Raw genomic sequence first — 24,142 nt, 5'->3', positions numbered from 1 at the left:
ATGACTGGTTAGATAAATTATGTATGCTCCTTATTAACTCATAAAATATAGTCCTTAAAATGTCCCTCTTTGGGGTCAATATGTACAAACATTTCAGCTCGCGCTTCGCGCTCGCATTTTGTTCAGTGAGACAGGTACGCATTATGATTACAAACATTTGCTTATAATGCCCCTTTTTGGACGGAATGTCAAAGATTTTCAGACGGGACGGGACAAAACATAGTTGACATGCACAGTTATTTAGATAATTCAAATATATATATATATTGCAAAAAAAATATTTATTTTTCTATAATATTTTACTACTGAGAGTAGTATTCTTTAAGTTTACCTACTTATGTACTACGCAATGCCTAAAAATAGTATAAAAAATCGTAAATCAATCATTTCTTAGCTAAATAAGCAATTGCTTAAGAGTATGAATTTTCTACTTAGTCTGGAAATTATATTACAGCCAAGGAATTAGTATATACTTTAAACTATAGGATACATCATAACAAAGAACACACAACAAACTTGATGTTGTGTTTATAGTCTTGATAATAGTAGCAGATCTGCTACAGTATACACTCTCAGCAGATTGTAAAAATTTTTAGAGATGGATAGCATTGACTAAAAATGTATAGTCAGTCATAACAAGGTAATCGCTCACCTTTGTGTTACAGGACTATGATCATGCCTCCCAAGATTATCAATGAAATCTGAGCATCACGTTTAGGCAAGCTTTCAGAATATCATTCGTTCAAATTGAAAACACATTAGTTATAATGGCTTAGCCTGCATGAGTACGATTTTCGGAAAGGGGTGCTAGTTTTGAAAAAAAAATGGCAAGCATGATCTAAAATGTCCAAAATAAAGGTGACTTAGGTTGGAACTAAATTGACGAGCAAAAAAAAAAAGGCATGGTTACAAAACAAATATGTGACATTTTAGCATACCAACCTGATTTTCAAGGGGTGTTGCCGATATGGTGTTTAATATATACCCAGGACCCTCTGAAAACATATATGTGGGTGCTTCAAGACCCCCAGCCAGCACCCCTGCTTCCCTGGGCCATGATGAACTTTATATTTTTACCAAGACAAAAAAAAAATAGGTAAGTAAATAAGAAACGAAGAAATGTCACAAGAGCTGGGTTCTCAGAACATTCAGCTCTGTTATTAATCTTGGCCAAAGGCACTTCTCTCTGGACAAAAGCAGTTTCGTCAAGCTTTCTTTTCAGAAATAAAATGTAAATAAAATCCGAGGAAGGAGGTGCACTGGCGTATAGATATATAGGGGGTGGCTTGGGCCGGGGCGCCCACGCCTCCTCAAACATTTTCACGACCAAGAAAAAAAATGCGAAAAAGAATAGAAAAGCAAAGGGAAATGGAAAATATACAATTTCCTTAATATTATGTCAAACTCTATCGCTCGCTCGCGACATTTTAGAATTTGGCCCAATAGGCTACGCCTCATCAAAAATGTTGGCTCATATACGTCACTGAGGTGGTGGTGTTTTTTATCTGGTAAAAATGGTAATGGTGGAGAAAAGGAGAATGATGATCAAGCAAAGGAGGAAGAGATGAAAAGGGGAAGAAGATAATGAAAAAGAAGAGAAAATTACATTATTAAGAAAAAAAGAAGTAAAAAGAAGAAACAGATAAACATTAAAAAGTAAGAAGGAAAAAGAAATAAAAAACACAATTTGAAAGCTTGAGCATTTAACTGACACATTCATCTACAGGCCGAAAAATATCACTGTAGTACTGCTAATCTACATAAATATTATTTGTCAAAAGTGTCTGCCTGTCTTCTATATCATCAGGAATCCTAGATGCTACATGTCTTTTCATTGCAGCTTTCACCGCAGTCCCCATTGTTTTGTCTATATGGTAACTGTGCAGGACTTGTAATGAAGAGTCACTCCCAGGATTCCTACAGTCCCCATTGTTTTGTCTATGGTAACCTGTGAGGGACTTGTAATGAAGAGCCACTTCCAGGATTCCTGCAGTCCCCATTGTTTTGTCTATGGTAACTGTGCAGGAGTTGTAATGATCGAAGAGTCACTTCCTGGATTCCTGCAGTCCTCACGGTTTTGTCTATGGTTACTTTGGGGGTAATTTGCCATATAAAGAGCCACTTCCAGGGTTCCTGCAAGAAAGGCACAGCTCTTTTGACAAGATTCCCAGGCAAAAGCGATCTAAGCAATCTAATTACTTTACAGATATATTAATACCCCAATTATTATTGTCGGATTCCTGCTTAACCGTACATAGCCTAGTTCTAGACGATATCAACTGAATTAATTCCAACCACGTAGCCAATTTTAAAGGGATGGTCCGGGCTGAAAGTATTCATAGCTTAAAAAATAAGAGTATAATTCGCTGAGCAAAGTGCCGAAAATTTAATAAAAATCGGATAACAGATAACAGTTATTGAATTTTAAAGTTTAGAAATATTTTGTGAAAACAGTCGTCATGAATATTTATTAGGTGGGCTGATAATGTCACATCCCCATTTGTTTTTTTTTTGTATTTTATTCAATTTTTTTTCCTTTCAGGAACTAGAAAAATTGGATTGACAAGTAGTGCATTAGATATTTATTGCTGCAACTTATTTCATTATAAGGGATAAATATTATTCACACAAGTATGAAATAATGAAAAAATATGATTTTATGTAATAACATAAGAAAACGGAAAGTGGGGATGTTACATCATCAGCCCATCTAATGAATATTCATGACGACTGTTTTTACAAAATATTACTAAAGTTTAAACGTCAATAACTTTATTATTTGTTATCCGATTTTGATTAAATTTTCGGCATATTGCTCAGTGAATTCTACTCCTTGTATTATGATATAAATATTTCCAGCCCGGACCATCCCTTTAATTTTGGAGGGGGCGGTAAGTAGGCCTACGTGCATGCGAAGTGTGCTAACGGTGCTATAACACTTTCAGAGCGCGCGAAAGCAAGATAGAAGGATTTTTCCTTTCCCATGCTCGCGAATAATAATAATGATAATGATAATAATAATAATAATACTATTAATAATAATAATAATAATAATATTATTACAATAATAATAACAATATGAATAATGATAGTCAATATGGCCTCTAACACTAGTACTACAATCGCCTTTAGCTGTTAAAACTTAAGCTAAGAAAAGAGAATTGCATAACCTGGAACGTATTTGTTAATGATCTATTTGTTTACAAGGAAAAGGTATTTATAACTTTATAGCTTCATAACTTTAAACATATAAGCTGTCTGACTTTCTCCTTCTTTCTCTCCCTTTTCTCCCTCATTTTAGACCAAGATGTTATTTCCCCTTCTTTAAAAATAATCACTTTATTTTGGAAAAGAATTAAAATTTAAAAGCGTAATGTACAATGTTTAGAACCACAGTCGTCCATTAAAGAGATGCCGGGTAGATCCTGATTCAGAACCCAAATAGACTTGATGTATAGTATAACAGTAGCCTATTGTAAGCCACAAAAAGGTCCAAACGTTCCCGGCCCAAATAAAGCAACTGGAAAATATAATGTAAATGAGCCAAGCATGCCATTGTCATGGTTTATTATAATGGGGCTATAAAACTGAATAAATGTGGATCTGTCAAGTGCATATATATAAAAAAAAATGTGTTACGATATCCTGTGTTACAAAATGCCCCCTCATTGGCGTGTTACAATTATCCCGTGGGGCATTATTGTAAACTTGACCTCTTGTTTTAAAATGAAAATACTACAGTGGATTCACCTGGATGGGGTAGGCCTATGGGTTAGGGCGGTCCGCGGACTGTAGTTATTTGGTTAACTTAATTTGCCCACTGCCTGGCAGTAGAGCTCATCCATAAAATCTGACAGTAGTATTTTTGTGTGACTTTATTATTGTAACATTTGTTATTTATCATTGTAATTGACTTGTTTGATATTCTGCCAAATAAAATAATAATAATAATAATAGTTTCAGATTGTTTGTTTAACTTAATCCAAACCTATTCATATATGTCAAGCCAATATATTTCGTTTTATTTGGGTTTGAGAAGGTATTTAGCTTTGATAAAGTTGATAAGTCAATTTTGTTACAATTGTCCCCGGTCTCCACCTACTCAGTTGGGGGAGTGGACCACCACACCGGGGCTCCCCCCCCCTTACGTCAGTGGTAGGAATTAGCTCTAGTATAGATAATTTCATCTGCCTCCGTGCATTGCAGAATAAAGGGCCCATGATGATGGCCTGTTCTGAGCAATTTTGAGACTATTCTGAGCAAGCCTATTAAATTCGCACAATTTTTTTTGATAAAAAGTTACACCATGGTTTTGAAGAAATGTGCGTTATGTAAAGCTTAAACTTATTACATCGCATCTCGAAATTCATTAAAGTAATAACGGGTACACAAACTTTACTCGTTCATTCATTGTGTTCGTGATTTTACGGAATGTGCTTTCAAAACAAATATTTGACACAGTCTGAAAAGAAAGCCATATGTGTCAACAAACAATACGCTGCGCTGTTCCTGGATTTACAGAGAGAGAGCTGATGACACTCATTTTTTCTTACAAAATTTTTCCTACTGAGCGGTACAAATCGAGTATGATATTAATCATGTTGAACAGACGTTCTACTAAATTGTTGCCCTTGCTTACCATTTTATCTTGTCTTTCGATTTTGAACACGTCAAGTGCAAGTTATGGTCGCAAACAAAATCCTGCGGCAAGCGTCACTGGCCAAGACCGCGGCCCCGGCTCGCTCCCGGCCGGTGCTGACACGGACACGGAACCGGCTTTCGGAATGGGACTAGATCAGGAGGAAACTCTCTTTCAGAACTTTATTCAGAAATTCAACAAGACCTACACAAGAGGCTCGAACGAATATTCCAAGCGTCTACAAATATTCAAGGTAAGCATAAAAACGTTCACACAACACTAGTCTAGACAGCTGGTAAGCGGGAGCCCAAGATCGTACGTGCAATTTGGCATACTCATCTGACAAGTGTGGTGAAGTATGGTCAAAATAATTCTCCGAATAAATAGTTAAAACAGAAATCAAGTACTTACCACGATTATATGGATAATGGTCTAACGAGTGGCAGTTTTTCTGACATCTGGGCACAGACTGGAACCTCAAAAAACGAAAAGTTCTCTCCTACCCCCGTCTCGATCGGCCATTTTTGACTTTATTTTGTTATGAAGTGTAACAAAATGGCCGATCGAGACGGGAGTAGAAGAAGGAGAGAAATTTTATAACTGTATCTAAATTCTTTGAATGCGCAATCCTTATGATTAATTTACTAATGGGCACCAATGAATGAAATACCTTCAAAAAACATAATTAATGATTATTATTGGTGATGATAACACTCATTTTCAATTAATTTAAAAAGATGACTGATAAAAAAATGAAAATAATATACGTGCCTGGAAAGAAACCAGCAGTACAAGCTTTGACGAACGTCAATAATACGTATACGGTATACCAAAGTCTATACAATGAAAAGATTGGACACTTCACGGACTTTGCGTAATGCCTTGCGTCGATATGCGTGTAAAATAGTGTAGGTCCCTATTCTTTCCCTTGTCGTGTCTTTGATATGAATATAAATCGCGCGCCCTCTTCAGGAGAAAATTGATATCAACGCTGACTGATTTCTATCTCTGTGAAATCTTCACTAAAGATCAAGAAAATTTACATATTTGTAGAAAGAAACGTCAAGGAGAAGTCACGGAAGGATCTAAATGATTCGGTAAGTGTCATAGCAGGATGTGGAATACCAATTCATACATGATGTTTTATGTGGGCAAAAACCCACTGTATTTTGGAAGTGTAGTGTGTGTCGCGTGCGTATGACTGATAATCCTTCACACGCGAGATGATATGAACCCATGGGTGGTACTTAGTGTGAGTGGGGAGCTCCCTGGGTTAGACAGCTGGCAGCCGTCTGTTTTGAAATTCGAGGAGTTTTTTACTTTTAAATTTCCCCTCGTAGTCCACATGCAGACAGCTCACTATCGTGCAGTCACCATTATTAGGGGGTTAACAATACAATGTTTTGAAATTTGAGGAGTTTTTTATTTTTAAATTTACCCTCGTAGTCCACATGCAGACAGCTCGCTATCGTGCAGTCACCATTATTAGGGGGTTAACAATGCAAAATCCCCCCGACGGGGCTCATCGACTTTTGTCTTTATTTTCATAGTCTAAAAAGAACTGTATAGTGAGTAATTGTATTACCGACCAGCCTTGTATCACCGAATGCGCACATCGTACGCGTCAGAAAATAATCTCATACGCTCAAAACATTGCAACATCCTTTCAAAGGGAACTTGAATAGAAAAATGATGAAAAATAGTCAAAAAACATTTTTCAAAGTCTTAATATTCTAAAAATAATAAAATATGGTCAAAATAGATCATAAGTGATTTTTTTGTTTTATCAACTTTTCCCATAGAAAACACACGTTCGGTAATACAATACCTTTTTCAAGTTACCAAAATATTTCACATGCAAAGAGGGGTCTGATTGGAAGCTTATATTGTAAAAAGGAAAAATGATTTCGGCAAAATTTTTATATATAAATTATATCTTGTAGGTAATTGTGAATTTATGGTGAAAGTTTTGTGAAATTTATAAAAATAATTTGTTTGATATGATTAAAAATTCATAAAAAGTGTTCGGTAATACGATCCACTACCATACCTAAATAAAGATTAGTATTCCGTTTCGGCCTGAAATGCACCAAAACGGGGAAAATAAAAGTCTTAAAAGGGGGAAAAACAGTGACTTACCTCGGCTGTCGCGCAATTTCACTTCCCCGTTTTATCGGAAGTTAATACATAAACATATGTCCATTGAGTCCCTGGTACAGATCGAGATACAACCTCGGTCTCTGTATTTGGTGGGCGGAGCCAATGTAACGGAGTTCAGCGGAACAACCAACATAACAGAGACCGAAGCTTTTGGACCAAGACAACTAAAGCATTTCCCTATCTGATCATGCTGATCCCCGCGTTGCCCATTTTCATGAAGACAATTTTATCTTCCTAGCGCGGCAAAGTGCCCAGGCGGGGGGGGGGGACACTTCCATTGACAGGTGGATACCATGCGCGACCATGGGGTCTCGAAAAGAACCCTAAACAAGTATTTTCCATATTCTGAAAATGCACCCCTGAACAAGTATTGAATGAGTGCCCTTTATTGGAAACAAATGATACCCTATACCACTCATCCTATGAACGAGGTTATAATATAATGCCCTATTCCCTGAATTGAACCCCTAAACTAAACAAGTACAGCGATATTTAAAAAGTTATATGTCACGGACGTCGGTTTTACCTTCACCTACACCAATTGTACGGCCCAACCTCCCACACTTCGCGCAAATCTGACTCTAATTAAACACTAAGTACTAAACATTTTAGTCTTTTTAGTACCCTCGCAAATTTGACCCTAAACCCATAGCTTTCCTCGCAAAATAAACATCCTTTTTCATCATTGTAGTGTTTTTGACACCCTTATTACGTTACGTATATAATGTGCCCTTTCTTGAAAAAGACATACTTTTTTCATGTACGTGGTTTTTTTTTAGTATCCACTGGTATCCACTCGTCAATGTAAGTGCCCCCCCCCCCCCGGGCTTCCAAGTCTGAGACATCATTTCAGTCTTCATCGTCACTTGGGACTTTTATTATGGAACGATAACTTTTTGTAAAATCATATATTTCAGTAAATAGAGATCAAATAATTCTTTATGTATTACAGTTTGTATAATTGATGTATGATGCTTGCAAACAGGCTAGGCGAATAAGGTTAAAAGAGAAGATAGATTCACAAAAATAAATAATAAATTGAAATTTCCATTATTTTCCTTATCTAGTCTTTGTAACTTATTATTGGTTCACTGTTTAATTTACCTCATTTTCTTCCAATGATGCTGTTTATATTTCAGGAAAGCTTACTGAAGCATGAACTGTTAAATGCCTTCGCAACTCATAGGGATCATGCAACATATGGAATCACCAAATTTTCAGATCTAACTGTTGAGGAGTTTAAATCTGAGTACCTTGGAGCCATTAGAACCCCAGACCAAAATCTAAGCATTCCTCGGCCATTCCAAAGACCGTTCAAGAGTGTTCCATCTGTTTATGACCTGTGAGTGCATACATACCGTACGTAGTCTGGGGTCTACATTACATGAGTTTATTAACATAGACCCATGTTACACCAGATTTCCTAGGTAGTCTCTGGGTGTCCCTAGACCAGTCTCAGGCAGGTTTCTAATCCAGTATAAATGCATAAACCTACCCATGATCCCTTCTGAGCAAACCTATCTTGGACCGCCTCGCATGATGTGACTGGTTGAGACAGGTTCGCTTGATGCGCTACACGTGGAACGATTATCCAAACAACAAACACAGCACGCACTTGGCGCCCTGCCAAACCTATCGTGGATAGCTTTGGTAATTTGGTGTAAAAGCACAGAAAGCTGTCTCAGGCGCACCTAGACTTGTTATAATTCCAGTGTAATAGGGGGTCAAAAATTTAGGTCAACTTTTTGAAAACCACTCAGGTAGGAAATCCAGTGTAACAGGTCTTAGACGGTAGATGTCTACATTGAAAATCATTTGTTTCTTACTCAGAATTCAACACTGTGATATTGACGTGAAGAACGGCAAAATATTTTTGTCTCACCTGCGAAGCAAAGTGAGACTATAAGCGCCGCTTTTCCGACGGCGGCGGCGGCGGCGTCAACATCAAATCTTAACCTGAGGTTAAGTTTTTTAAATGACGTCATAACTTAGAAAGTATATGGACCAAGTTAATAAAACTTGGCCATAAGGTTAATCAAGTATTACTGAACATCCTATTAGAGTTTCATGTCACATGACCAAGGTCAAAGGTCATTTAGGGTCAATGAACTTAGACCATGTTGGAGGAATCAACATCGAAATCTTAACCTGAGGTTAAGTTTTTGAAATGTCATCATAACTTAGAAAATATATGGACCTAGTTCAGGAAACTTGGCCATAAGGTTAATCAAGTATCACTGAACATCCTGCATGAGTTTCACGTCACATGACCAAGGTCAAAGGTCATTTAGGGTCAATGAACTTTGGCCGAATTGGGGATATCTGTTGAATTCCCATCATAACTTTGAAAGTTTATTGGTCTAGTTCATTAAACTTGGACATTAGAGTAATCAAGTATCACTGAACATCCTGTGCGCGTTTCAGGTCACATACCAAGGTCAAAGGTCAATGAACTTTGGCCGAATTGGGTATATCTGTTGAATTACCATCCTAACTTTGAAAGTTTATGGATCTGATTCATGAAACTTGTACATAGAGTAATCAAGTATCACTGAACATCCTGTTCGAGTTTCAGGTCACATGATCAAGGTCAAAGGTCATGTAAGGTCAATGAACTTAGACCATGTTGGAGGAATCAACATCGAAATCTTAACCTGAGGTTAAGTTTTTGAAATGTCATCATAACTTAGAAAATATATGGACCTAGTTCATGAAACTTGGACATAATAGTAATCAAGCATCACTGAACATTTTGTGCAAGTTTCAGGTCTCATGATTAAGGTCAAAGGTCATTTAGGGTCAATGAACTTTGGCCGAATCAGGGGTATCTGTTGAATTACCATCATAACTTTGAAAGTTTATTGGTCTAGTTCATTAAACTTGGACATTAGAGTAATCAAGTATCACTGAACATCCTGTGCGCGTTTCAGGTCACATACCAAGGTCAAAGGTCAATGAACTTTGGCCGAATTGGGTATATCTGTTGAATTACCATCCTAACTTTGAAAGTTTATGGATCTGATTCATGAAACTTGTACATAGAGTAATCAAGTATCACTGAACATCCTGTTCGAGTTTCAGGTCACATGATCAAGGTCAAAGGTCATGTAAGGTCAATGAACTTTGGCCATGTTGGGGTTTTTTGTTGAATAACCATGATATCTCTGTAAGTTTATTGGTCTAGTTCATAAAAAGTGGACATAAGAGTAACCATGTATCACTGAACATCTTGTGCGAGTTAGAGTAGTATTCAAAGTCAGCACTGCTGCTATATTGAACCGCGTGATGCAGGTGAGACGGCCAGATGCATTCCACTTGTTGTTTAACAAATTTTCGACATTAGTCCTATTTGTTTAAGATCAGTATGCTCGATCTGTAATGAAAATCATAAGATCAGTATGCTCGATCTGTATGAAAATCATAAATCATAAGTCAGAAAAAATTGGAACCAGCGGGATTCGAACCTGCCATCTACTGCTTTCCGGGCAGCGACTCAACCACCAGGCTATTCTGGTTCACGGTTAAGCCACGATGAACTGGAATTCAAATACCCTCGATCCTCTTCTTTCTGACTCATTACCAAATATTTGTTAAAGAATTATTCTTTGAGAAAATATGGTATACATTGCTTTACCTGTGATATGATTTGATATATTGAGAGTTTCTTACGTATTTGCAGAAAGGTTGCATAAATACCTAGTTATAGGGTACACTATCAACCAACGCTGCTATCATTTGATTAAACCATTTTCTGTTGAGTGATTGGTTGAATACACAACTAACACAATACATTTGCCAGCTAAATTAGTAATTCATGGCTATATTGAAAATAATTGTTTTGCTCCCAATTTCTCAATGTAATTTGTGATCTTTTTTAAATGAAACAGAAGATCCATTAAGCCATCAGTTGTCACACCAGTGAGGAATCAGAAGTCGGTAAGTTCTTCATATGAGAATAACACCCTCAGATTTTTTTTGAATAGTAAAAACATTCCATAAAGCTGTAAGGGACCTTATGAATGACTGGTAATCCTGTCTTTGAATTTGAAGCTCACTGGAGAGAGAATTTGCAGTATATCATTTATCACAAGAAAGAATCATCAGCCATTCATATAGTCGCTCGTAACTTACTAACAGCTTTATGAATCACCCACTTGTATATTTAAAGGACAAGTCCAACCCAACAAAAAGATCATTCGAAAAAAGGGGAAAAAATCCAAGAAGCAAAACACTGAAAATTTCATCAAAATCGGATGTAAAATAAGAAAGTTAGGACATTTTAAAGTTTCACTTAATTTCACAAAACAGTTATATGCACATCCTGGTCGGTATGCATATTGGCAGACTGATAACGTCACCCACTCACTATTTCTTTTGTATTTTATTATTTGAAATATGAAATATTCTAATTTTCTCCTCCTTGTCATGTGAAACAAAGTTTTATTTCTCCCTGAACATGTGGAATTACCATGATATTAACAGTTAAGTTAAGTTGGTCCTTATTGTTAAATTTGTAAAAATTGAAATATTGTATTATTCAATCAATAAAAAAGTAACATAAAACAAAATAAATAGTGAGTGATGTACATCATCCACTCTCTCATTTGCATATTGCTGAGTTGTGCATTTAACTGTTTTGCGAAAAATGAGCGAAACTGAAAAATGTCAGAACTTTTTGATGAAATTTGCAGCGTTTTGTTTGTTTGATTTTTCTCTATCGATTCAAATCAACAATTTTCTGGGGTGGACTTGATCTTTAATTAGAAATAGATGTAAATTAAATCTGAAGCTTTCAAATAAATTCAATATTTAAATATTTTCCCGGCCTAGTCAGGAATGTGCTCATTGTAATTTTATCTAACACATGCATTTTGTGTCTTGTTAAAAAAAACCCAGAGGGATGATCTGTAATAATCAAACAACGTGAAATCAATTCATTAATCATTCCACAGATTCTTAAGATCAATTTCATCTTTTAGTGATTACATATAATCCTGTGGTATTGTGTTTCTTATAGAAACCTGCTTTTCATCAGGAATTTATTCGAGAGTAATTTGTAGGGGTAACAAACTAACAATGTTAAATCAATTTTCTTAAATTTTTCCTCTGATCTTTCCCTTTCTTTTCAAAACATACATCCTGCTCTATCCCAGTGTGGAGCATGTTGGTAAGTTTTGCATCTACCTAGGATGTTTTTTTTTCCTTTGTGAAATCATTTTAAAAGACAAATGCCTTTTGATATTGGAGCATTTTGGGGATGTGGACTGTGAAGGAGGGGTATTTTGCATTTTTTCATGAACTTAGTAAACTACATGTATCAGGGTCTCCAGCATCCAATACAAGGGATTGTGCTACAATTTGAATATTACTTTGAAATATCTCAAAAAAGTCTTTTTCATTACTGTCTGCAATAAGGAATAAAAAAATGGAATGTTGAATATTATCTCAACAAGGATTGTTACAGTCGAAGTTAATTCCAGATGTTGAAGATAAGCTTCATCAGAGTCATTCAGATGACTGTTAATTATTATGGTTGACTATCATCATAAAGAAAGAATTCAAAGCACATTGTGACACTAAAGGGCATATTTTGTTTGCTTATTTTCAATAACAAATATTTTGTACTTATATAATTTCTATATGTATATTGGGGATAGTCCAAAAATACATACACTTGTATTGTTTTTTATGTGTAGTGCATATTTCACAATAAGTGGGGCATCATCTTCATCATCATCAAGAATTGAATAAGAAAAGTTTTGACATAAACTCAATGTTCAAAACAGGATATTGATGCTCAAATCTTTATCGCAGAACATTTATTTGCATACATATACATGTATTTTTAGGGCTTTCAGTGTTGTGGAGACAATGGAAACTCAGATTGCTTTGAAATATAAACATCTTACTGAGCTAAGTGTTCAAGAGCTGGTGGATTGTGGGACGGCTGCCGGAGACGGTGGTTGCCGTGGCGGCGTACCATGCAAGACACTCCATTGGCTGAATCAAACCAAAACATCACTTGTTCCTGAGTCTACTTACCCATATAAAGCTAAGAAAGGAGACTGTAGGATTATCAAAAAGTGAGTGTGGACTATTCCAGATTTTTTTTGATAGAGTTGGGGGGATAGGAGTCCAGGGAAGGGGGGGGGGGTGGGTGCTAGGTGCCTTATACTTTATGTCCTCTTGGGAGAGTTGTCAGGTGAAAATCACACCAGTGGAACTAGAACCATCTTATTCAATAGAGATAAACTTGTTTTCATGTACTTTCCCCAGGATGTTGTTATCCGACCCAGTCCTTCCCCAGTGTGCCTCAACATTCATGGGAAAGGTTTTATTTTTTAGGCTTTTCCCACAGTAAAATGGGAAAAATCCCAGATTTTGGCAAATTACTTTCATACTTGGTCCGAGTATACATACTAAAGGTCAAACAGGGAATAAACTTATTAATGAGGATGAGCTGATAAGATTTTTGAGTCACAAAGGCTATTATAAGCTTAGAAGTCAGGAGTTCTACATGTACATGTATATTTAATGTGGCATTGGCAGAGACATGAGTTTTGACAGTGTGCCGTCAAGAATCCCCTAGTTCTTTTTTTTTAACAAAGGAAAATTAGGAAATATTTAATAAAAATTGATTTTTAAAATATCTATTTCAAGAATATTGCAAAGGAAATCAAAATTGTTTTAAATTTCAAGTATGCAATATATGCACTTTGTAGATATATTTGTAATGTTTAATAAAGCAATGACCCAACATTAAAAGCTTCCAAACTTGAAAAACATACAAATATATCAAATTCAATAATTCAGTGTTTCATTTTTTTCTTATTCTATTTCATTTAAGCCATTTTTTAAATCTGTAAAGTAAGAGACTTTGATTAATCCAAGGCTACATATATCCTACCGTGCTACAAATCTACACATACTTGTAGCTTAGCAGGGATATTTGTACCCTTGGAAAATGTAAATTAAGGTTAACTGTGAAGTTAAATTTTATTTCATATTCCTCCAGCTCAACCCTAAATGCTGTGGTGTCAGACTTTTCTTGTGGAAAGTAAGTATATACATTGAATGTATTCAACTTTATGGGTTTATTTCCCATGTTCTCATTTTTGGTCATTGTTCAAGTAGGGGTATGATGGGGTGACCATAATTTGTGCACATTTCAAAAATCGTCATGAAGTTGATTTTCAATAAAAAATTTCTCACAGCTCACACAAAATTAATCAAATATCATAAATACCAGCGCGCTTGCCTGAAAGTGTCATAAAAAAGTGTGACCTTAATTTGCGCACGATCGTTTTGCAAGGCTTTAGAAAAGAAATCAAGCAGACAAAGGTAATATAATTATATCAGATGGAGATTAAAATGCCATAAATTCGGTTGGTATCACATTTTACTTATTTGGAGACCTCAGCTTGCAAACTGGCGATTTCTTGGTGCTTGTCGAGAAGGTCGGATTTTCTCGGAGCGGACACAAAAGGTAACAAAATTTGCCGATGTTTTGCCAATATTTTCATTAATAGAAACGTTACCTTTAAGAAAATTACTGTACTGGGTAATAATAAGTCGCTCTTTCTGTTGGTAATATCAGTTTTTCAAAATATTAATGAGATATTGAGGTATTTGACCGTGCACAAAATTAGGTAACATGCGAATTAAGGTCACACTACCATATTTCATTTTCAGATGTTTGATGGATATTGCTATGAATCACTAGGGATGCCCATATTATGGAATAAACTGCCTGTATCACTAAGATCTGCTGACAAGTTTAAATGTTTAAATCTCTGCTTTAAACACATTTATTTGTTCATTGAAACTTTTTCTCATATGATTTGTTGGTGTAACTAGTGATTTAAATATTCATGTTTAGTTCTTTTTGTATGACATGCTTTTGTAAGTTGATTTTGTGTTAGAGTTTAGCCTAGGCCTGGTAATTTTAGAGCCATTGAGAGTTATGAGCCTGCTGGATTGCCTTCTGGGCAAGTTCTGCGGGTGAACAGGGCATTAAGATCAGGCACCAGTCCCTGTAGATACATTTTAAGTGCTGTTCAATGTAATTTCATTATTATTAGTTGTTCTTTGTAAAGCATTTTGATCATATGTTTGGTAAAGTGCTATATAAGTACCTTTTATGTATGTGTCAGTAACATTTAGACATTATCACCTTGTGCGATAGGTGACATGTTTTATGCTTATCATCCATGATGAAGTCTTATGTCTCACAATGTACCATGTTGACGTCTTATAACCAGTGACTGTTGTCACAGTTGGTAGAGCATCTGTTTCACAACCAGAAGGTCCGGAGTTCAAACCCTGGTCGCGTCAGACCAAAAATAGAGTTTCTGCTACCCTGTTTGGTGTACAAAGATTAAAGCTATATCGATCTGGCCCTGCAAAGTGGCTGCCGGGCCCACGATTAATTAGGCAAAAAGAATTTTTGGAGTGTATTTCTATTTCAGATTTCCTTTCAAATGAAATGTCATCATAGCTTAGAAAGTATATGGACCTAGTTCATGAAACTTGGACATTAGGGTAATCAAGTATGAGTTTCAGGTCACAGGACCATGGTCAAAGGTCATTTAGGGTCAGCAAACTCGGACCATTTTGGGGAATCAATATCAAAATCTTAACCAAAGTTAAGTTTTTGAAATGTCATAACATAGAAAGTATATGGACTTAGTACATGAAAACTTAGACATAAAGGCCCGTATTCTGAAGTCCGGTTTAACTTAAACTCAGGTTTAAAGTCGTGGTTTAAGTATGGGAGGCCAAAAGTCTCAACATTTTTATTAAGTTGTATGTTTCCTACGTTTACTATGCTCTTCCCTGATTCATCAATGGTGAAAACAATCATCTATTTATACTTCCTAGACAATTATGAATGATTTGAGAGCCAAATGAGCTGAAGTATGATATCTCTACTGTTAGTGATTTATGTAACAATTGGCTTTCCATACTTAAACCACAACTTTGAACCTGAGTTTAAGTTAAACCTGACTTCAGAATACGGGCCAAAGGGAATAGCGTATCACTTAAGATCCTGCCTGAGTTTTAGGTGCATGACCTAGGTCAAAGTTCATTTAGGGTCAACAAACTTTGATAATGTCGGGGGTATTTGTGGCATTGTCATAACTTTAAAAGTTTATTGATCTAGTTCATGAAACTTGGACATAAAATTAATTATGTATCTTTGGATTTCTTGTGTGCATTTCAAACCACATGACCATGATCAAATGTCATTTAAGGTCATTGAACTTTGGCCGTGTTAGGGGTATTTGTTGATTTGTTGAATTGGCATCGTATCTTAGAAAGTTTATGGATCTACACATGTAAGTCATAAAACATCTTCATAAGAGTTATCAAGTATGTTTTTGCACACATCTTAGGTAACATGATTATGGTAAAAGTTCATGTTGGGTCAATGGACATAGTATTTTATTATCATATGAGTGTTTTCTTTTGTGAATAATTACATATGTCTCAAAGCTGTTTAAAAAGTCAGCACTGTTGCTATATTGAATCACGTAATGCAGGCGAGACTGCCAGAGGCACTCCACTTGTTATTATTATTATTGTTTTTATTGTTATTATTATAAGTATAATTGATATTATTGTAATCATTATTATTTTTATCACCATCATTCTTACTAATTATTATTGTTGTTATTAAAATGATTATTATAATTATCATCATTGTTATTGTTTTCTATTATTTCATGCTATTCAGTTATACAATCAATGAAGAGGTAATGCCTAGTATGGTGTACAACCATGGTCCTCTAAGTATCTCAGTGGATGCAGAAGCTTGGCAGTACTATCTTGGTGGTATCATCCAGTATCACTGTACACCATCATACCTCAACCATGCTGTTCAGATTGTTGGCTATGATATGTCGGGTATGTCAAATAAAACCCACAGGACAAAATTACTCTTTGGACATTTGAATAAGTGTTACCCAATTGCAACCCTAACCCTGACTGTACATCTTAGATGATTAAATCCAGAGCAATTTTCGCAGGAGCAAATTTTCTGTCACCGTTAAAGCAAAAACAAACCAGTAGCCACCTCAAGTACACAAATACTGGTATCTAGCCAGGATCTTAATCTGTAATGCATCGTTCTCAGAAGTGTAGTCTTGTAATATATAGGACCACTTAACCCTATCTAGGCGGGGGGAGGGGTGGGGGCTCAGAGGCCCCCCTCAATGATTGATGCAATATTTTTTTTGACCGCGCCGCTTCCGGAGTTTGTTCTTTGAATTCTTGCGCATCTTTGAAGACCAAATTTGCAAGGCCCGGGTACGCGGTTCCCAAATTACCTAACATTTTGTGTGTTTTGTCAGTGAGACCACAAATTGCTCAAACACGTGATTTCATGTACAAAGTCAATGCAAATTGTGTTTTCAACCAAAAATCATGAATTTATGATTATTTCTAGTTTTGCTGGTCTAAATGGATTTATTTTAAGCCGTTTATAATCTCAAAAGAGTCCTAGACGAAGTTCATTGAAAAAAACAATGAAAACAAAAAGGTAAAAAAAACAAGGAAATACATAAGAAATTGCAAAGGCAATATAAGACATAAAAAAATTGAACTGATATCGCAATATTTTCATATTTATTTACTAAAAAGAACACCACAAAGAGTTTCTACACTAAAAATTAGAACATTTTGAGCTTTATTTAGGGAATCGGAGGAAAAGGTATGGTTTTGCGTACTATTTATGCATAAATTAGCATAAACAATAGCAATTTGCATGAAAAAAAATTTGAGACAGAATTGTGTAGATTATGTCCAAGGAAACTTTCATGCCAATTTTTGACGCAATCGCGCAATTGATGGCCGAGATCTCAAGGGGGGGGGCTCCCAGCCCCTCCCCCCGCCATATGATCTCCCAAAATACCCCGGCCTAGATAGGGTTAATTTGGAACACACTAATTCACTGCTCATTATGTTACTACCACTATAGCTGTGGTGACAAGAAGCAAATGAATAAGTAAGTACTTTTCCTGTACAGAAATGTTAGTTTCTCTTTACAACTGAAATAATTTAGTCTCTAAATTATTAATATTTATCTGTAAGGGACATTTTTAAGACTAGCTACTTATGCACACATTCAATGACAGACCACACACAGTTTGCCCCCCCTTTAAAAGGGGAGTGTCCATCAAAACTTTTGTCTGATAAGCTCTCAGATTTGACGATTTTCCCTGATTTTGATTGGCCTAGAATCGCTGTTATTATATTAATTTTTGGATAAAAAGTTTGATTAAAGTCCTTTGTGCTGAACAAGTGCTATGAAATTGATTAATTTCTATTGAGATGTAGATTAGCTCATTCAATCCAATACAGTGACAGATCAGTATCTTTAGCTATTTCATATCTTGTATGCTTTCATGTCTGTAAGACTTTCTTATGAAAGAAAAATTATTCTTTACAGCTTTTCTTTTTTATCAATTTTCTTTTACAGGGGACATACCATTCTACATCGTACGGAATTCATGGGGAGCGGATTGGGGTATTGACGGTTATCTAAAGATAAAAATTGGCAACAATGTTTGTGGTGTTGCCAGTGCTGTTCAGACCATTTCTGTGTAGATTGGTAAATGAATCACACATGTTGTCTTTTTTCCACATTGTCAATTTGAGATTTTATGATAAATTTGAGGCCAAAAGTTTACATACACCCATGGAAGTCAGTGAAATTTGTTTGCCTGCCAAACATCTTAAAATCTGCTATTTCTTCAGAAATATAAATACTAACATGACTAATTTGGTATCAAAATGAAATAGCTTAAGCTCTTTCACATAATTGGGATGATGTTGGATTAAAGTATATTTCAGATGGAATTTTCTTTCAAGAAAAAAAAGTAATATCGTTCCTAATGTATTCTATTGTTTGTTATATTTTCAAACATCATTTCAGAGAAATATAGAAATGTCAAATCTATGATTTATATTACAATTTATATCATGATAAATCACCACTGAACAAAAAGTGTAATCTGAAATGTTTGTGCTGAGAAGTAACTAGCAAAAATATGGAATGTTTTTGTCAATGTTTTTTGTTTTTTATTTTTAAATTTGTCTGAAATATGTAGATTTGGGGGGAAAATGACACCTAATTATTTTCAGCTCCTGGTAACAAAGCAGTTTGATGAAAGGGCATGGCATACTCATTTGTTTGATACCAAATTCGTCATTATAACACAAATATATTATAAGATTAATAATATATATAATAATAATAATAATATTATAAGTAATTTTTTTTATGATGTTTGGCAAGTGTCAACTTTTCTTTGAATTTCCTTGATGTATGGAAACTTTTGGCCTCAACTGTATGAATAATTTATAAATCTTTATATACATTGACTGGGGCTGTTGGATGTTGACAGTTTAAATAGCAATGTTCAGAATCCTCAAAAACCATACCACCATTGAGCTGTAATACCATGGCAATTCCTTTAACAATATAGAAAACTTGTATTCTGTATCATTTATTCATTTCTCTATTGTTTTATTCTTTTATTATTATTTTAGGGATGCAATTAAAGAAAATAGATTCCTTGCAATATTCCCTTTCCCTCCCCAGGACTGGGTCTTAAATGAGACAAACAAACTTGGCATTTATACCCATTTCAAATCTAAATGTCAATCACTAATGCATTGCATAAGATATGAAATTATTTTTGTCAGAAAATTGCAGCAGTAACTCAGAATTTTTAAAACAAACTATGAAACTCCTAAATTTCAAATCTGCTGTATACCGGTACCCATGTTGAAAATTTCCTCTTGCTTTTGTATCCCTAAATTCACATTTTAAAAATAAGCTTTATCAAAATCTGTACAAATTGTATGAAATAAATGAATTTGATGAATGAAAATAATTTATTTTTGCTAAATTATTGTCATAATCAATGAGTAGGGGTGTGGAGTTTATTGAATGTGCAGTGTGCATTTGAAATAATGTAAGTACATGAAATAATGTAAACGTAAATCTGAATATCTAAACTTGTTTTGTATAAGACGTTTTTACGAGAATATGACATTCTCACTGTTTTGTTCAATCAGTTCAACTCACATTTGGTTGAATTTGTCACTTAAGCTATCAGATTTTTTTTTCATGCATTTATAGAGAGCTTATAATGGAGACATGTTAGACTTCCATTGAAGATGGAGAATATAAATGGAAAGGCTAAGTAAGGAGGAAGAAGAATTTAGCAAATGAAGATGTGGATGGGAAAAATTAAATTAGAAAAGGTTAACATACAAAAGGCATTGAGCTCTCTTTTTCGAATTCAAGAAGGCATTCTATACTTTGCCTTCTATCCAAATATAATGTACTATTCTTTTGATATATCATTTATATATAAACAAACATCTTGACATTCCAATGATTTTTCAGTTGAAATGAAGAGTAATATGCCTGTATTTGTAATACTTTCTCTAATGTGTCATACATGTTCATTCATAAGTTGTTATACTGTACTTTACAATTATTATGCCTGTATTCTTGAATTGATAGGAATTGTGTCCAATCTACTATCAATTTTTTAAAAGATTTATTTTTCATGTATTTAACAATTAATATTTTTGTAATCTTCAAGTACTTGCCATTTTTTTTCTGAAGAACTCATAAGACAAATTGAATCAAGATGTATGTATCATGGTTTATATATATATGTAAATGGTTGTATGATTTGAGAATATATTTTCAATGATATATAATATGAAACAAATAATAAATATGCTATTGTGCTTCCATTAAAATCTGGTGTATTCACTAAGGCATTTTATTTTCTCTGTGAATTTTTGGTCATTTTATGTGTATACATGTGTAAAAACAGCCAGTACATCCAGTTTTGATTACATTTTCAGCATTATAATTCTTATATGAAATAACTTTATTGGGATTGACTTTACATAATACACAAGTTGAATTGAAACTTTTTGAAGGTCAAGTCCACCCCAGGAAGTATTTATTAAAATCAATCGAGAAAAATCAAAGAAGCATAATGCTGAGAAAAAAAATTGGGTGTAAAGTAAGAAAGTTACATTTTAAACTTTTGCCTATTTTTCACCAAAGTTATATGCACAGCTCAGTAAGATGCAAATGAGTCGATGATGTCACAGTTTTGTTTTTTAAACAATATTTCAATTTTGATATTAACATAATCAGGTAATATCACATGTTCAGTTTGGAATAAAAATTCACTGGACAATGAGAAAATTGAAATATTTCATGTAATGAAATACAAAATATATAGTGAGTGCATGATGTAATCACCCCTTATGTGTTGAAATTAAGCAAAACTTTAAAATGTTGTAACTTTCTTATTTTACATTCAATTTTGATGAAATTTTCAGCATTATGCTTGTTGATTTTTCTCTTTTTATATTTAAATCAATGTTTTGTTAGGGTGGACTTGCCCTTCAACACATACACAGAAAAGCAGTTTTGAGTTTTATATGAATGAATAAATTCAGTCAATCAATTGTGTTATATAAAATATTTATTAAACTTGAAGATTGGAATGTTGGATATTTTTCTACATGGCAATAATCCATAAGGGCAACATTGTGAACTTTAGATGACACACGTGTACATGACGATCATATGTACATGTAAGTGCAACCCCCCCCCCCAAAAAAAAAGCAAAGGCAAATCCACATCAAAGTGACTACATATTTCTGAATGAAAAGAATGAATTATCTGCTAAATCTCACATAAAAAGAACTCGCTTCAAGTAGTACCTTTTAATTCAAAAAAAAAAAATACAATAGGTCATATGACATCACTTGATTAGAGACGAGTGATTGAACATGTGAAACTCCAGTGGCCCATCTCATAAAGACTTCAAGCCATTGTTACTATGCCATTCTAGCAACTATCATATTTACAGGGCTCAGCAACCAATCACAATGTTTTCATGGAAGTTACTCTACTGTCAAAATTACCATAATAGTGCGACTTTATGAAATGGAGCTCCAGACATCAATAACCATTGGAACACACCAAATATTGTATGGTTCTCATTAAGAGATCACTAACATGTATTGGCATTGTTGAATGCAGAAATATAATGATATTCTTCAGACTAATAGTTTGGATCTCGGTTTAGGATGGTATTATGAACATGTCTGAAAATGACCTAGGTGGCTAGGCGTAAAATTATACGGTGTACTCTCTACCCATTCTGCAAAAGTACACACAGATACTGCATTTTAAGCTTTACAAACAGAAGACGGATGGGTCTATCAATTCGGAAGTTACATTTCAAAGGTTTCAATAATAAATCTGGTTGTTTTAAGAAAATGTCTTTGAGACAGTTCTCAAAATTACCGCTTCTCAGGTTTTATATTTCAGTGTATCAGTTATGTATCCCTTCCATACCTCTATAAAAAGAAAAGTTGAACAATTGAATACTAAAATTTTACAATAAAATTCTATTGGAGTAACGTAATAGTACCGTTACAGTCTAGACATAACATTGTTATGTAAAATATTACAGCCTTGATTCCAGACTTCAATCATTTCAGGTGAATACTTCTCAAGGTTTTTTTTTAACAGAATTCAATAATACATGTATAAGGTGCTTCCATTTAAAAAGAATGAAGTTGAGGAGTTATGAAAATAATTTTATCCTTCAATAGCAGACTATGAAAGTAGAATAAAGGAATAATGTAGTCAGCTTTCATGGTAAGTGGACAGCAATTTGATGATGCCAGATAGTGTGAAAAATCACTAGAAATACATGTAACTAATGATTTAAAAATTTGTGGAGCTAGCTAAGTTGTCCAACCACATAGATGCAGATACTCTTCAATTAAGGGGCATTGTTGGTCAGGGAAGGTAAGATGATGACTTATGAATATAGACAGCGTCAACACTTACTTTACAGTGTTCACTGTTGCTGCCCTCTACATTTGTTGATGATGACCTTATTATGCAAGGTGAATGGGTCTAAGTTACAAAGCAAATAATGCATATTGTCTGTTGCTTTGATACTGCCCTGATTCTATTCTGGGTCAATGACGACACCTTTGAATTCAATACTGCCCAACTTTAGCAAAAGGAAGCAAGTGACACATCAGTCAAATTTGAGTTATTGTTTCTGAAACACCCTTTGTATGTTGCACGTTCAGGCAAAATTTGGGGAAGAAATGATTGTTCTATGGAAAGATATTGAAGAAAATATGCTGTTAAATTGCATCGACACCTATGTAAATGATGAATACACATTTACAACAAATTATCCTTTGTAACTTGCTTCCTTTTGCTAAAGTACCATTTGAATAAAATCAAATTATCTATGAATCCCAATAGTATGCCTTTAAAAAGTAAGCCATCATAAACTTTCAACAGAAAACAGCTGTATTTACATTCATGAATACATGAAATATAATTTACATTTAGCAGTACACCTACATTTTGAGAAAGCAAGCTAAAGAAGGGGATGGTTAGAATTACAAACTTTCAATTTCATAAATTTTCTTTTTAAGATAGGAGGGTCAGGGTTTTTTTTGTAAATTACTACATACCCTGTATGTAAACATAGCAAAGAATAATGTAGAGAAATTGTATATACACTGCAGACAGTTTGTACATTTCATAATAAGCAAATTCATTAATTTCACATGACATAGTATTTGAATGATCATGGCCAAATTTAGTATAGATTCACAGCAACCCTTTTTGGTATCATTGAAGTAAACATACAGTTAAACAATTATAAAAATCACAAAATTACATCATCTGAATACAAATTTGATATTTACATACTAAATATCTAATATAGTCTAGTACACGCATGTATAATGGACAAAGCAGCAATTTTTCCTACCCCTAGTATAATCATAAATGAAATTTCCATGTAGTATCCTAGAAGAACAATAATATGGACATGCAATTAGGAAGATGCATGGAACACACCGCAGGGTATAAACATATTATGGATATTATCAAGTTAAGGGTCAAGTCCACCTTGGAAAAATGTTGATTTGAATCAATAGAGAAAAATCAGACAAGCACAATGTTGAAAATTTCATCAAAATCGGATGTAAAATAAGTTTCAAAGTTTCGCTTATTTTTAACAAAATAGTTATATGAACCAGCCAGTTACATCCAAATGAGAGAGTCGGTGATGTCACTCACTCACTATTTCTTTTGTTTTTTATTGTTTGAAGTATACAATATTTCAATTTTTACGAATTTGATGATTAGGAACTCCTTGCCTGAAGCACAAAATTCCACGTGTTCAGGGAGGAATGAAACTTCATTTCACATGACAATGACGAGAAAATAAAAATATTTCATATTTCAAACAATAA

At 34.4% G+C, this 24,142-nt stretch overlaps 1 protein-coding gene across 1 annotated transcript; it reads left to right on the top strand.

Annotated features, from left to right (window-relative positions):
* Positions 1-4,449: 4,449 nt before the first annotated feature.
* LOC121413333 (cathepsin O-like) lies at positions 4,450-18,710 on the top strand. The gene is made up of 8 exons (XM_041606156.1): positions 4,450-4,892; positions 7,939-8,141; positions 10,687-10,735; positions 11,953-11,966; positions 12,649-12,882; positions 13,815-13,856; positions 16,536-16,705; positions 18,279-18,710. The coding sequence occupies exons 1-8, from the start codon at positions 4,479-4,481 to the stop codon at positions 18,404-18,406; spliced, it is 1,254 nt and encodes a 417-aa protein (XP_041462090.1). The 5' UTR covers positions 4,450-4,478; the 3' UTR covers positions 18,407-18,710.
* Positions 18,711-24,142: the final 5,432 nt, after the last annotated feature.

This window comes from Lytechinus variegatus, chromosome 1 (genome assembly GCF_018143015.1).
Source record: "Lytechinus variegatus isolate NC3 chromosome 1, Lvar_3.0, whole genome shotgun sequence".
Classification (NCBI taxonomy): Eukaryota; Metazoa; Echinodermata; class Echinoidea; order Temnopleuroida; family Toxopneustidae; genus Lytechinus; species Lytechinus variegatus.
The sequence above is the reverse complement of the archived record's forward strand: the minus strand, read 5'-3'. Positions and strand labels throughout refer to the sequence as shown.

What these genes read in the sequence shown, in the direction of transcription:
- LOC121413333 (XM_041606156.1), top strand. Translation starts at nt 4,479, where the DNA reads ATGTGTCAACAAACAATACGCTGCGCTGTTCCTGGATTTACAGAGAGA. An exon ending in AGCGTCTACAAATATTCAAG is followed by an intron (nt 4,893 to 7,938) that starts GTAAGCATAAAA and finishes TTTATATTTCAG; the next exon opens with GAAAGCTTACTGAAGCATGA. An exon ending in GACTGTAGGATTATCAAAAA is followed by an intron (nt 12,883 to 13,814) that starts GTGAGTGTGGAC and finishes ATATTCCTCCAG; the next exon opens with CTCAACCCTAAATGCTGTGG.